This window comes from Scomber scombrus, chromosome 8 (assembly GCF_963691925.1).
Source record: "Scomber scombrus chromosome 8, fScoSco1.1, whole genome shotgun sequence".
Classification (NCBI taxonomy): domain Eukaryota; kingdom Metazoa; phylum Chordata; class Actinopteri; order Scombriformes; family Scombridae; genus Scomber; species Scomber scombrus.
Window position 1 is genome coordinate 8,375,657 of NC_084977.1, and position 15,348 is coordinate 8,391,004.

A 15,348-nucleotide genomic window follows, 5' to 3' on the forward strand; every position below is an offset into this window, starting at 1 on the left:
GGCAGCTGGGAATCTCTTCCCTTAACACCACCCCCGCCTACACCCCACCCACCCCGGCTGACCCCCCTCCCCCAGCCCATCATCATCAGACCAGCAGCTGGCAGCCTGCCCCATTTGACTCCCTCCAGCACTTACTGGTCCAGGCTAATCATTGGTGCTCAGCACCAACTACACCTGCCCCCTCGCTGGTGGAACTGTCCCATCTGGGACCTTATGATGGGGAATCTCTGGGAGGAGTCTTCTTACTTCCTGAAACAGCTCAAGGTGCAGGAAGAGAGGGCAAGAAGAGAGAAAAAGGAAAATCAAATCATCAATGATTAGAGGAAAAATCTGCAAATTGATTTGTTTCATGTTGTACCATAACTGTGGGAATGTAATGTCGCCAAAACTTTTACCGACCAAACATTCCAGGAAATGTGTTGTAGCAACAGTGAATAACAATGTAACAATGGTATTAATACTGTATGCAATCCAAAAGAGAAACTTTCCTATGTAAACATTTGGCAGACCCCCCCAGGAGTTATAACAACAAACTTTATAACATTTAGTCTAAATTTAGGCTCTGAGGTTTGGGTTAGGTTATGAAATTGCCAAAGGCTTTTGTAATCAGGTGCTTGTGGTTTTAAAAGCATTGTATAGGAGACAATGCAGGGCGGAAAGCTGTGTGTAGTTTGTGCTGAGATAAGCCATCATCATTAGCAGGGACCAGATGGTAGGTTGATCATGCACATTGCTTTGCAACTTTGGTATCCTCATTAGAACCTATGTTCACACATAGACTGTAATGATTTATTCAGCAAAAATCTTGAGAAAGAGAAATGACCCTTGTCTGTTTATGCTATAAAACAAATAAGGCCTTGTGTTCACACCAAAGGCGCTGGACTGGAACAATATAGTCTGTGACTGCAGCTTTAACTAGGCCTTTTTGTACCAAGAACAAGAAACTGAAGTGTCACTAATTTGCATCTCCACAATTCCCAGCCAATACTTGTTTTGTATCTTAAAGTGAATTATAGACATTTACTTTTCATGTGCTGGGGGAAAACACCCTGCAGCCTTCTGCTGTTTTACTCTTAAGCCCTCAAACACAAATGAACACAGTCAGATGGTGACATTCTCATGACTCACACACACACACACACACACACACACACACACACACACACACACACACACACACACACACACACACACACACACACACACACACACACACACACACACACACACACACACACACACACACAGTTTACCCATCCACATTGAAATATTATTTGCCAATAACCACAGTGCTGGTGGTGGCCATTTATGAAGCAGATCATATGGTAGAGTTGCTTGTCAGCTCCGAGTTCAGCACAGGGGATGAAGATTCATCTCCCCTGACAGGCGTTCGCATACAAAACTATATTTAGCTTTTGGCGTCCGTGCGTAAAGTGACGCCGGCGCAGACGCACGCACAGTGGTTGTGGACTGAATACTGATCGGCACAAGATGAAGCTAACTGTGCCACCTTATGTGATTCTGGTCATGTTTAAGCCTTAAAAAAACATTTTAACGAGACATTTAAAATGCACAGCCCTGAATTTCAGATCATCCTCATTATGTAACATGGATGTAGGACTTTGACGTCCCTTTGTGCTTCTGTTCAAGATTTACTAATCAATATTTCCTGCATTAGAATTAGACATGCCAAGGCAAATTCAAAATAATATGGAATATATAACTTTATATCTAACTATATGAATGATACAGTATAAATGTGACTAAACTAGTATAGCCTATACTCTACACATGACGGGGTCATCATTAGAGACTCATTACAAATCCCTACAGGAATATTAATGCGACTTTTTTTTAAATACAAGTTAGGCACAAAGTGTCAGTCCTGTAGGTTTATTTCCGGTGCTTAGTGGAGGGTGTAGGCCTACTGCACTTTATGAATAATGAAAAAAATGACGTAAACAATGCGGTCCTCTTTGCGGCTCGTGCTCGACGCTCGAGGCGGGCGCACCGAGGCGTGATGCGGTCGTGACGTAGGTTCAGTCGGGGATCTTTAATCCTCTGCCGCAGCAGCGCAGCCGGTAACCAGAGGAGGGGGTAGCACGGTCAGATAGGAATGGACCACACAGGCTAGGCTAGCCTACTACAAGGCCGAAACAGCTCGGTCTTTAGATATAGATGATAAAAGTCACCGAGTAAAACCGAGATCACTACTAGAACGAGCCGACTCTCTGCGTATAGGCCAGACCCCCTCCTCCTGTCTCTGCCGGCAGCCTATTCACAGACATTTGACTATTAAAGAGACCTCATTCAGAGACGCTGCTTGAAATAGATTCTCAATCCATCTGTTTCATTTAACAGCCGAATTCGGTGTCTTTTTTTGTTGTTGCCGTGTGACGGATCCTATACGCTTCGTCCTGCCGGCTGCGCCCCGGTTCGCCCTTCAGCATCAGCAAAAACATGCAGGATGAGCCTGTGGGGGTGACAAGCACGCAGTCCCCCCCGTCAACCGAGGAAAAGGACAGCAACAGCAGCACGGTCAGCAAACCGAACCATACCGGCGACAACCACGACAGGAACTCATTCACACCGGATTACAACACGACAGCTTTTCCCGATTTCGATCGAGGTCGTTTTCGCCCGACGCAGTCTATCTGTGACCTTCAGCACAGCCGAAAAATACATCAGCGGTTAAGTCAGCACACTGAGTTTAGCCCCGCTGAGTCGCACCCACCCCAGGGACATTTCAGTCACCTGCCGCAGAGACAGCCCTTCTCCAAGCCCGGCTACAGCGCTCCTGCTGCTGCCGACGCCGCCGCTGCTGACCCCTGCGGCTCTCCAGCGGAAGAGGCTGAAGCCGATGCTGCGTCGCCATCGCCCACTTCCGTAAATCCAAACAAGATCCAAATGGACTCCCCCATCGCCCACCATATAAATAACGGCAATGGCAGCAGCAGCAGCACCGGCAACATGTTGTCCGGAGGTCTCAGCGCCGCTTTCCCCAACCTCCCCACCCAGGAGATGCAGAGCGCCAGCGGGGGTTCGTCTTCACCTTCCCTACCCGGGTTCGGCACCCCATGGTCCGTCCAGACCAGCTCATCGCCCCCTCCCGCACCCAACTCCATCAACTCCATCAACCCCATCCACGCGAACGCCATTAACCACATACCCAACACAGACTCAGACAACAGCTTCTACCCAGGTATCCCCTCCTCCATCAACCCGGCCTTCTTCCAGAGTTTTTCGCCGGTGTCAGCTAATCCGTGCGCCGGGATTAATGTGCAGGGCTTCAGCGGTCCTTTCTCGCCCCAGATAAACGTCCCTCAGCAGCCACAGAGTCGCAGGTCTCCAGTCAGTCCCCAGATGCATCCCCAGCAGGGTGCCTTCCTGCAGCAGAGGAACAACTACAACCAACATCAGGTGAGTTGCAAGAGTACACATGCAGGTGACAATCAGTCCACATTCATCTATAATTATCAATAGGCCTCAATCCTATAGGACTTCATTCAATGTAGCTGTCAAGGCCAACACTGTGATGTATTTAGATTAGGGAGCAATCTTGTGACATTGCAGAGATAAAGCATAACCCCAACAGATGTCTCTATGTGTGTGTGTGTGTGTGTGTGTGTGTGTGTGTGTGTGTGTGTGTGTGTGTGTGTGTGTGTGTGTGTGTGTGTGTGTGTGTGTGTGTGTGTGTGTGTGTGTGTGTGTATACAATCTGCAGTCTTTGAAGTACAAAAAGTCTTCTTTTTTTTCTTCCTCCTAAATAATGCATTTGTCATGTCCTCTGTAAAGGCTGAAGTCACTACTCATGATGCAGAGGGAGGGGAGGGGGGTGAACACAGAGGAGAACAAGGTGGCATCACTGAATCTAGCTGTTGTTCTCTCCTGGAAGCTGGCAGTGGGATGCAGTCACATGGCACTGAACCATCCCTGTCTTGTGCTTCACTCAGTGGGAACACAAAGGCTCGCAGGGTTTGGTGTCCTAAATGGATGCTTATTTAGGGGGAGGATGAAGACATTTAGTATCTTGCTGATGGTGGTGTGTGTGTGTGTGTGCAAACAGTTAGTGAGCCCTGAGGAAACACCAGCAATAGCACAGGCTTACTAGAGGCTACAGATTATGCAGTAGTCTTGTGTTAGTGGCCTCCGGCTTCAGGTTTCTCATGTGACTAGCAAATTGTGTGTGTGTGTGTGTGTGTGTGTGTGTGTGTGTGTGTGTGTGTGTGTGTGTGTGTGTGTGTGTGTGTGTGTGTGTGTGTGTGTGTGTGTGCGTTTCAAGGGCTTCTGTTATGTTGCTGGGTCACTGACCTTTCACCATTTTAGCTTTTATTGCACAGCACAGCAAATATATTTTCATGAAACCACTAAAGACAACCAATCAGCTTTGGGTGTCACCATATCCAAAAAGTCCCATAGAGGTTAGAATCATCACACGACTAGAAGAAAAAACTTATTCCTTTGTTTATTGTTTATAAATGGCCAATGTGTGCCAGAATAAAGCAGCTACTTCTCACACATTGCAAGTTTTCTGTAGGCTTCACTCCATTTCCCTGTCTGTTTATATATAATAAAGATTATTCTTAAGCCGCGCCACTATCGATGTTTGCTTGTTGTTACATGTTGAGTGGAAACACAAAGATGATTGTGCTCTGTGTGAGATTTTCATGTGAAAGCACGCAAGATTAAGCACGATGCGATTCGATGTATGATATGCTTAAGAATAGACACAAGGTCCAGGTATAGGGAGAGAGAGTGTGTGTGTGTATGTGTGTGTAACTTACACTGGTGGTGTCGCCGTGCACGGGATACTTAGTATTAGTCTTAAAGCTCTAAATCTTCTTATCTACCCACCCATTACAGGAGCAGATCAAGCTGGGTTGTGGCTGACAGGGAGAAAAAAGGGAGGATAGAAAGACAGGGTGGAAATATTGCATTGGTGTTTAAAAATGCACGACTTTACGCTCTCTTTTCTAAATTTCTAATCTTCTGTGCTTTCTCTCCCTGATGGCGCGTACAGCCCATGGTGAAGCCGTCTCCCTGGGGCAGTCATCAGGGGAACGGCTGGGGCTCCGGGGGGATGTCCTGGGGCCGGGACCACCGCAGAGGGAGCGGCATGGGCGTACATGGCTCCGTCAGTCACGTCTCGCCCCTGAAGAAGCCCTTCTCCAGCAATGTCATCGCCCCTCCCAAGTTCCCTCGCTCCGGTGGATCGCTGGGGCCTAAGTCCTGGATAGAGGAGAACATGTTTCGCACAGACAGCAACAGCAACACCTTGTTGCCCCTGCAGGTATGTGTTTTGGGTCGTTCCCACATCTGCTGGTGTGTGTGTGTGTGGGTGGTTTAGTTTTTGTGTCACAGTGTGAGGATTATTGGATTTAATGGAGAGTAAGAACCAGTAACAGATGCATTAGATTTAGAGATTGGATAAAATGAATAATGGATGTGTGTGTGATAGAGTTTCAATTTAGAGCCATCAGAAACTAAAAGGGGATGAGTCTTGCTTTTATCAATGGAGACATGATTAAGGTAAGAGAAACTGAGACTTGTCTAGCAGTGAGAAAATGTAAATAGCTTTTTTTTAAAGAGCCTGATTAGCATTTCAATCAGATGGGAGGAGTTTGAACTGATTTGCTTTGCAGGTTTTTTTTTTTACTGAAGGTGTATCAAGGTACTGGTTAGGCTCAGGAACGTCTTCAGAATTTCAGCGGCCAGTTGCCACACGAAAAGGAACCAGAAGTTAATCTGATTCTGTGTTATGTCCACTCAGTTGTTTAGTATCTCACACGAATGCCAGAGGCGAACATGTCTGCCACAGAGGTTTATCACTAGTCATCTAATGGGTTGTATTCCCCATGACGTAACTGTAATTAGTGCCTCTTACTCTCCACTGTCAAGGCTGCAGTGGGATCTATATGGTTCCCATTTGGTCACGTATCTTAACGGCAATGGCAAAATCTGCATCAGTTTTCAAAATAAGATTGTAATTTTTTTCAATGATATAAATCCACTTTTTGTCTCTTTGGGATTTATTTGATGTTTGGCTTCAGTAACAAATCAGTAGTAGTTTGACATGTTTCAAATTGGTCACAAAATCAACATTTACCACCATTATACTGTATTAAATAGAGACTACTAGTACTTATAATGATGGTAGGTGCAAGGAAGTGTATTTTACTATTGTATTATCATCCACTGGATTGAAGAGTTATATTTATATTTTATATGAGGCTAAATTCTTCCTGATAGTCAAGTGTCATTGTCAGTAGTAAAACAGTCAGTAACAGACTGGTGAGTCTGTATAATATGAGGTTTTATAATAAGAGCCCTTCAAAAACTGCACTCATTATCTTTTTGTGCACTGTACAGTTTTTATCCCCTCATAAAAGTGTACCAAAAAAGTGACAAGAATGAATCAGCAAAGTGGATAATATATTACTTTGCTCCATATGCAGTCATATTCCTAACTCTTATTAAAAAAAACGCAATTTAATTCTAAGCGTAATGACTCCCTGTAGGAAAGGTATTAATCACAGTGACTCATCTAAAATCATGGTGTCATCAAATGGGATTACTGTTGCTATGAGCTCAAATTATTAGTGATATCAGTGCCAAAGGAGTTCAGCGCTTCCTATTCCAGGAAACAGGCCCGATTCCACGGATTGTTAATTTCCATAAACAGTGTCGGACCCGGAATTTTTCGGATTCCAAGTCCTTTTCCTTCCTTCCTTTCTGTTTAATGTTTGGCAGTCAGTGACACGTCTCCGCTGAGGTAAACACAGGGAGATAGAAGAGCGTCACTTCTACTTTCGGTGAGAGTAGAAGGCTTTTAGTGAAGCCTCGTGACTTGATATTTCTTCATATTGTACAGTTGACTGTACCGTCACACTATTACATTGTATTTAAAAACATAATATCCACCTGACACCATAAGTCAGCCATGTTTAACTCTTTTTGACCCGTCATGAAAATTACTCATAGACTTATAGACTACTGGAAATCTCTTTTGGTTTAAAGGGTCACTTCACTCAAATTACAGCTCAATAAACACTCTCATTTGTCTCTAGTGGTTTATATAAGTGGGTCTATCTTAGGTTGTGTTTTTCTGAGTTTTTAAGATACCAGCCTTTGAGATTTTTACTGCTACCTCATTTACAATGGAGGTGCTCACAGCACTTAAACATTAAATAAAATAAAAAAAGAAATGGTGTTGCCATGACTCTAGATAATCCACAGTCCTTTTCACCGTGCACCGTTTTCATTGGAAGTACTTTCCACTGAAGAGGTAATCCAACAGTTCAGCACAAAGCCATTCCTATCTCTTTGGAAGGAGATGTTTCTGTTAAATTCACCTCAGTTTTATTAGTCTGGTGGCAGGAATCTCAAAGACAGATTAAATAAAATAAAAGATTATCTGCACGGCTAAATAATCTCTAAAGGCATATTATGATATATGGCTGTTTTTCATATGTAAATTTATGAACAGACTATTGAAAGATTGCAATTCTGTCTCACTGGTTAGCAGTGGATGTAAAGCTAATCTCAATATCTGGCAACATGTTTAAGAGGATCGCATTATAAAAATCTTGAGATTTATCTGCTCACAATAAAACAATCATCTTTTTGATTTACCGGATTATCATCCTTGACTAGCAAACTCTTCATTAAAGGAATATTTTTCCTATAATTCCATTCTACGTCATCCAACTTTTCATTCTCCCTTTTCTAAATGACCTTTACAAACACTGTTGTGCTAAACTACCACACTGGAAAGCAAAGGTAAGGCATATTTAACTTCTTAAAACCCTTCACTATCAAAGGATGAAGAATTGATCTTTAACCTGCTATTATGTTGGGTGTGGTAAAGTAGGTCACCAGGATATTACTATATGAGTGTGTCCTAGTTGGTCATTAAGGACGTATCTCTGGCCGGGTGATGAGCTCATAACCTCCATCTCAGCTCTACGGCTAAATGCCACTCCTGGTTTTGGTTTCCATTCTGTCTATCTGGGAACAGGTCCAGAGATCCAGGAGGATCCAGCGTGTAGGCCGCTTGCAAACATACCTTCAGACTCCTAAAGTGAATAAATACGGAAAGAATGTTAATCCAAACGTGAGCTACTCACACTCTTAAATGTCTTACATGTTAAGCCAAACACTCGTGCTTGAGAGGCTTTATTATTCATAAGCCAAACCATGAAAGTGTGTTAGAAACATGAGGAATTAACATCTTGAAATGTGTTTGTTTTGTCAGCTCTAATTCACACCTGTGTTTTTTTTGTTTTGTTTATTTATTTGTCTGTTTTTTCAGGATCGCTCCAGGATGTACGAGAGTCTGAACATGCACTCGCTGGAGAGCTCCCTGATTGACATCATGCGAGCTGAGCAGGATCCAATGAAAGGTAGGACTGAATTTACCTTTCTGTCTGTATTTAGGTGGAGTTGAAGCAAGTTGATGTTATTCAGAGAGGAAACCTTACATTTTGCAAAGTGACTCAGCACAGGGAACTGACAGGCCGGTTTGCTCCCAGAGCTTTGTTGTTTTTCCACGCACCAGCTTATTTTCTCCCTGCTGAGAGCTTAATACTTCTGCCACCAGCTGCACATTTACATGACCTTCCAGCTCTGATCCTGTTGCTACTTAACCTGGGCAGCACACAGCAGAGTATAGTGTGGGGCGAGAGAGGAGACTTTCCTGTGCTATGAATGAATATCTCTTAATTATTTACAGATGTGCATAACTTGGATTAAAAAATATAAAGTAGTCCCGGTTTCTTTTGAATTATTTCTTGCGGTTTGGCAGTAACCAGCAGAGAATGTAGTGTGACACTGACCCGGCCTCCTTGGCTCAGCTGCTGGACATCAGAGGAGCAGTGTCAAATAACTGCACAGTTCGTAACCCTCTTCTCTCTTACAGACGGCTGCTTGTAGCTCATTTACAGCCTCACACGCCAGGCTACACTTTCACTTCATATCATGACCCAGAAAGCCAAAAACAGCCATATACTTGTTATTTGTTTGCATATACATAGAGCACCAATTTGATCATTTGCAGTCTCAATGAAAATCAGGGCTCCAACAACCTGTGCCCTCCTTGTGTGGGTGAGTTTGTTGTATTTCCTGCAGGAGCAGATGGAGAGGACATGCACCAGTGTGCAGAGCATAGAGAGGGGGGATCTAGACTAATTTTAGACCTGATCACACTTTCACACACTGTGTGTGACAGCCAAGAGAGGAGAAGAGGGGTCTGCCATTTATAGCATTGCCATGGCTAACGCAGCAGTGTATTCTGGCTAGCAGCTCCAAAATATAGAACGCTAAACCAATGTGGAATGATTATATTATTCCTGATGAATCTGCTGGTTATTTTGTCAATGAATCCATTTGTTGTTTGGTTTATAATATGTCAGAAAATAGTGAAAAATCGTTACATTCACACTATCTAGCGATCATAGTAAGTATGACCAGGAGAAGTGACGTCAGTATAAGGTGAAGGAAAAAAAAACCCAAAAACCATAACATTGTGGCATTTACTGTTGCCATGACGGCAAAGGCTACATAACTTTAAAGCCCTCCTCCAGTGCATTTTAAAAATGTTCCACACTGTTTGCCATATATTTTTTAATAAATAACTTAAGTTTGCGCTCAACGTAAAAAAAAAAGATGATGACGTATAATTATAGTAGCACGCTGCAGGCATACGCCATCCTCATAAAAGAAAAACCTTTGTTTGTGTAAGCGCCACACAGGCTACTGATACAGTATCACCAGCACCACCCCTGTGTTTGTGGTGATGTTTGTTCACGTTATGACACTCTGCAAACATTTCTTAAAGAAAAGCTTTCTGTTTGCTGAGCTGTGGTTAACACGTTTAACTCTGATTGGCTCGGCTGTTTCAGAGCTACGACGGCTGGGATGTGACAGCTGAGAGAGCATTTATTAATGACCACACCTGCTGATGTATATTCACCTTCACTCAGCCCCTCTGCACATTTCACTGCTTCACATACATGAACCAAAATAGCAGGTGTGCATGGAGACGTCCACGCAGTCTGTGGCATCGAAGACATACCAGACTGCACTTGGAATTTATTATTCAGATTTCAACTGAGGGTCCAAAATATTAAAGTGAGGGTGCAATGCATGCTTTTGCACCCTTGTCGAATCAGGCCTGGCCTCTATGGAGGAATATTTAAGGACATTTACTATAAAATAAAGAAAAATGTCATTGATTAGAATAGATAATCAGTCATTGTCTGATTTCACCTTTGGATTTCACATATCTCTATTACTGACATGTAACCTATGTTGGATAGATTACACTATAATATCACTACCATTATGACACATTGCCAGTGTGCTACAATGGCTATCTGGTTGCTGTGATAATGTATTTCATCTGACAATTAATCACACCCCCATTCTCTGTTTGAGAAAGAACATTAACCATTAAACAGGAAGTATCACTGGCTGGAGTGGGGCTTTAAGGAAGTATAAACTGTTTATACTATACTACATTTTAATCCAAATCATGAGCTTTCTCTAACCCTAACCAGACCTTAACCACAGTGTTTTGGTCAAAACACCATAAAACATCATTATTTTTGAACAGTGATTTGTAACAGTTTTGGAAAGCAGCATATTATACTCCTATGGATGGTTCTGGAGTGCAGGTACCATTGACCTATGAGTTCTGGTTCCTATCTGTCCTATAGAGGGCACTGAAAACACTCCATATATGTCATTTTGAGAGTCTTTGGAAATAAACCTGTTCTTTCAATTTAAGGATATGTTGACATCCATATTTTAAGCCAATATCTAGACTTTGAACATGTCTTACATTGGTGCCATCCAGCATCAGCATCAAATATGTTGTCTCACTTTTCTATAAACATAATCTTACCATCAGAATAATTTAAAAGAAGAGGAAAGAGAAGAAAAATGACATTGTAGCCTTTAAAGAGTTCCTTTCTCGCCACTGAACAGGAAGTGTAAAGACTCCCATCTAACGGTTTTACCAGTGCCTCATGTTTCAGTGTCTCATTCTTCTCATGTGACATGTGACAGAGCCGCTGTAGTTGTGTGTGTGTGTGTGTGTGTGTGTGTGTGTGTGTGCGTGTGTGCGTGTGTGTGTGTGTGTGTGTGCTTGTTCCCATGTACACACATTGGCCTCACCCTGTCCTCTCCATCTGCTCTGTGTCTCATTCTTATTGGTGTGTGTGCGTGTGCTTACGACATATGTGTGTCTGTTTCTCATGTCAGGCCGTGTGGGATGCCCTAACCCCGGGGCTGACGGCCTACTCATGCTCAATGGTAATTATCTCTTAGCACCATCTCCCTCCTGTGTGTGCAACTCTCATGATGCTTCTACTGTTACTCTTTAGCCTCATTAGACACACTCACCAGACTCAGCAGTATAGAACGGGGGTCACACTAGGTGATAAATCTGCCGTAGAGATGAGAATATTTGTCATAAGGGTGCTTATCGTCTTTTTCTATTTTTTTTAACAAATCCATACAGTGTATTTGCATAAAGCTCCCAACTGCCACCGATGACTTTCATGAGTTTAAACCAAATTTGCATAATCCAAAACCCAATGTTTGCTTTGCGAAGGTGTTCACACACCGACGAGTGTTTCCTTTGTCACGCGAGGGCTTTAAACGCACCGCAAACATTCAGTTCCATCCTCTCATTAAGATGTACATTTTCAGCACCACTCAGATTAATTGTAGCCCTGCAGAGGCTTTATTTCACTTCACATGTGGACGCACCCGTGGCCGTCAAAAATCAAATCGTGTTTTATAACAGTTTAAGCAGCACAGCACACAAATCTAGGTCAGAGGGCATTTGCTAAAACAAGTTACAAGCCTACGTTGTCGTTTTTTGAATGTTTCTGGTGTTCGCTGTTTCCTCCCGACACCGAGCAATTCATTTTTTTTGTTTTTATTTGGAGACGAGGAGACCGTTTTTTTAGCTCGTCTCTGGACAAATGTGCTTCTGCGATGAGCCTCGTTGTCCCTGACAGAGGTCGTCCAGAGCTTTTCTATGATGTAACATATGAGGAGTTTATTTTCCTGGTTTTCCAAATGGCTTCTATCACATTTAAAGAGACATTTCTTCGGGTAAAGCTAGGATTTCATAGCAGTGAAAATAACTTGATATTATGTTTATCATGTTGTGTTTATTGTACAAAAACAGACATTTAAAATCTTGTTCTTGGTCTCAGGAGGAAAAATCTATTTAGTTTATTTTTTCTTAAAGTGGCAGCTTATTTGATACTGACTGAATTGATATGTGTTTGAATACAGAGGTCATGAGATAACTGCAGCTTTAGGTCTTTAGAGGTTACAAATATCCTTTTTTTGAGAAATGTCTGCACAGCTGAAACTTTGCACTCTGTACTTCTCTACATGCAGCCAGGAGCTATGGGAGACGTCGAGGTAAACTCAGCTTTCTACAGCACGTCTGTGTTCTTGTGGCTTATTCTCTTGTGGCATGCTTTACTTACTTGAACGGAGGCCAAACTGAGGCCTGAAGTCTGGATTCAGATTTGAAATAATTATCATTGGCGATTAAAAAAAGAACAAAACGGCTTTATTATTGTATTTTTAAAAAAAGTATCCAGACAGACATGATGTCAAGGGTTTCAGGTTTGGTTTACCTGAACCAGTGTGGCAGTTGTGTCTCTGCTCAGCTATGTTGATAACAGCTTGGTTCCACACAGCCTGCCTTTCCACACACGCTTTATCTGCCACCATACTCAAAGTAGAGCGCGCACACACACACACACACACACACACACACACACACACACACACACACACACACACGATAGCGTGTCTCGGTCACAGACCCGCAAAAACTAAATTGTACATAATCCTCCCTTTAAGCTGGCCCTGTGTCACACAACCACAACGGTCACATTATTTTATAGACTGCCTCTCCTTTGAATGTGACCCTGTGATAGCAGAGATATAGAGCGCTATAAAGGAGAGGCAGGTCATATGACTGTGTGTGTGTGTGGATACATGTTTGTGAGTGTTGCTGCTTGTGAGTGTTTTTATTATGAATGCTTAACGTTTGCTTTTGGTCTTACCTTATGTTTTTTTTCCCTCCACCAGGCCGCTCCTCCCTCTTCCCAATTGATGACAATCTCCTTGACGATGGCCACGGCAACCAGGGTGTCCCAGGAGTCCTCGGCTCCCCCAACTGTTACCCCCACCAAAACGGGGAACGCATCGAGCGTTTCTCCCGTAAGGTGTTCGTGGGAGGTTTGCCTCCCGACATAGACGAAGGTGAGAGGACAGCCACGATGCACGATACATCTGGACTTTGATCTCACTTTGTGTTTTTCTGTTATGACCCACTTTTTCTTTCTGCGCTCATCCATTGTTCCTTATTCCTCTCCCCCCTCACAGATGAAATAACCTCAAGCTTCCGCCGCTTTGGTCACCTGGTGGTGGACTGGCCGCACAAAGCGGAGAGCAAATCCTACTTTCCACCTAAAGGTATTGACAAAAGCCTCCAACGCACATTTATGGCCTCTAAAACCAACAGTATTTGCATGATTTGCATTTGGATGGTGTGAAGCTATGACGCTAATAAATAAGGTGTCATTTCAATACTAATAAACCGAAATGGGAACATATGGCATCCAGTCGTTGTTTCTGTGTGTTAAATGCAAACACTGAGGTTCATCGTGTGTGTGTGTTTCCTAGGATACGCCTTCCTGCTGTTCCAGGAGGAGAGCTCAGTGCAGGCTCTGATTGAAGCCTGCATGGAGGAGGATGGGAAGCTCTACCTGTGTGTCTCCAGCCCCACCATCAAAGACAAACCTGTAAGTGCAGCAGCCCCAGCTGGAGCTGAACAGACACTCTGCTTTACATCAATGGGGGTTATTTCACAGAGTAATGAGAGAGTGGATTTAATCTTGAGTTTGATTCTGACTCCAGGTGCAAATTCGGCCTTGGAACCTGAGCGACAGCGATTTTGTTATGGACGGATCTCAGCCTCTGGATCCCCGCAAGACCATCTTTGTGGGAGGCGTCCCTCGTCCTCTGAGAGCAAGTAATTACACCCAGTTTTTTGTCATATCCCTTTTTTCTGTTTGGGAAATGTGTTACATTCTTCTTCAGCCTCTCCAAACAGTAATACATTGAAACAGATGATGAGCTGAATGTATGATGAGCGTGACATGAGCATCTGTCTGACAGCTTCTCACCCATTCTGTCTCACCTCCTGTTTTATAACTTCCTCGCCTCCTCCCACACCTTTTTCCTTATCCTTTCATTTATCTACATCAATTATTTTTTCCCTGCTTCCTTTCCACTCTGACTAGTTGAGTTGGCCATGATAATGGATCGCCTCTACGGTGGAGTCTGCTACGCAGGAATTGACACCGATCCAGAGCTCAAGTATCCCAAAGGGGCGGGGCGAGTGGCCTTCTCCAATCAGCAGAGTTACATCGCAGCCATCAGCGCAAGATTTGTCCAGCTGCAGCATGGAGACATTGACAAGCGGGTACAGTGTCCACTTCATTTACAATTCCCCAATACTCTTGTTTTCATGTGTGTGACTCAGTCATCATTAGGACGTGTTATTCACACAGTTTGTGAGTGTGTGTGTGTGTGTGTGTGTGTGTGTGTGTGTGTGTGTTTGTGTGTGTCTGACTACAGACAAGTGGGAGCTTGTTGCTATGGTGAACAAAAGCTTATTAGGGATGATTCATTCAGCTTCCTTCCCTCTTTGTTGCTATAAGCCTCAGCCCTTCATGAATATACACATTTTACTCTTTTACTTTATGTATTTATGCACTTCTAATGTGTGTATGCAGGTGGAGGTGAAGCCCTACGTCCTGGATGATCAGCTGTGTGATGAATGCCAGGGTGCACGCTGCGGAGGGAAATTTGCTCCGTTTTTCTGCGCTAATGTCACCTGTCTGCAGTACTACTGTGAGTTCTGCTGGGCCAACATCCACTCCCGCGCCGGACGAGAGTTTCACAAGCCCCTGGTAAAAGAGGGTGCCGACCGCCCGCGCCAGATTCACTTCCGCTGGAACTAGAGATGCGACCGCAGCCATGGTGACACAGTCAGGGGGAAGGGAAATGAAACGCTGGCTAAAAGGAAAAAGAGCAATGCTCTGCCTCTCCTGCTCTCCTAAGCTATCAGTATATTCGAGTACGTAACACTATATACTATATATATCTATATATCTTTTGTAGCAGCCAAACACCACAAGCCTCAGTTTTTCACCAAAACCCCCCTCACATCTCAGGCTCTGACAACTCTACAACTCTTTTGTGGTACTTTCATCTTTTCTAAGAGGAGATTTAAAAAGAGATTGATTT

The 15,348-nt window shown here is 43.5% G+C and overlaps 1 protein-coding gene across 1 annotated transcript; it reads left to right on the forward strand.

The window, feature by feature from the left end:
• Positions 1 to 2,310: 2,310 nt before the first annotated feature.
• On the forward strand, positions 2,311 to 15,322 carry cpeb2 (cytoplasmic polyadenylation element binding protein 2). Its single transcript, XM_062423949.1, has 11 exons — positions 2,311 to 3,420; positions 5,021 to 5,290; positions 8,312 to 8,402; positions 11,263 to 11,313; positions 12,418 to 12,441; positions 13,123 to 13,296; positions 13,420 to 13,509; positions 13,720 to 13,838; positions 13,954 to 14,068; positions 14,340 to 14,521; positions 14,835 to 15,322. Exons 1-11 carry the CDS (start codon positions 2,461 to 2,463, stop codon positions 15,060 to 15,062), a joined length of 2,304 nt encoding a protein of 767 aa, XP_062279933.1. The 5' UTR covers positions 2,311 to 2,460; the 3' UTR covers positions 15,063 to 15,322.
• The last annotated feature ends 26 nt before the right edge of the window (positions 15,323 to 15,348 follow it).

Coding starts and splice junctions, on each gene's coding strand:
- cpeb2 (XM_062423949.1), top strand. CDS start 2,461: ATGCAGGATGAGCCTGTGGGGGTGACAAGCACGCAGTCCCCCCCGTCA. Junction 3,421..5,020: donor ACAACTACAACCAACATCAG/GTGAGTTGCAAG, acceptor TGGCGCGTACAG/CCCATGGTGAAGCCGTCTCC. Junction 12,442..13,122: donor GAGCTATGGGAGACGTCGAG/GTAAACTCAGCT, acceptor TCCCTCCACCAG/GCCGCTCCTCCCTCTTCCCA.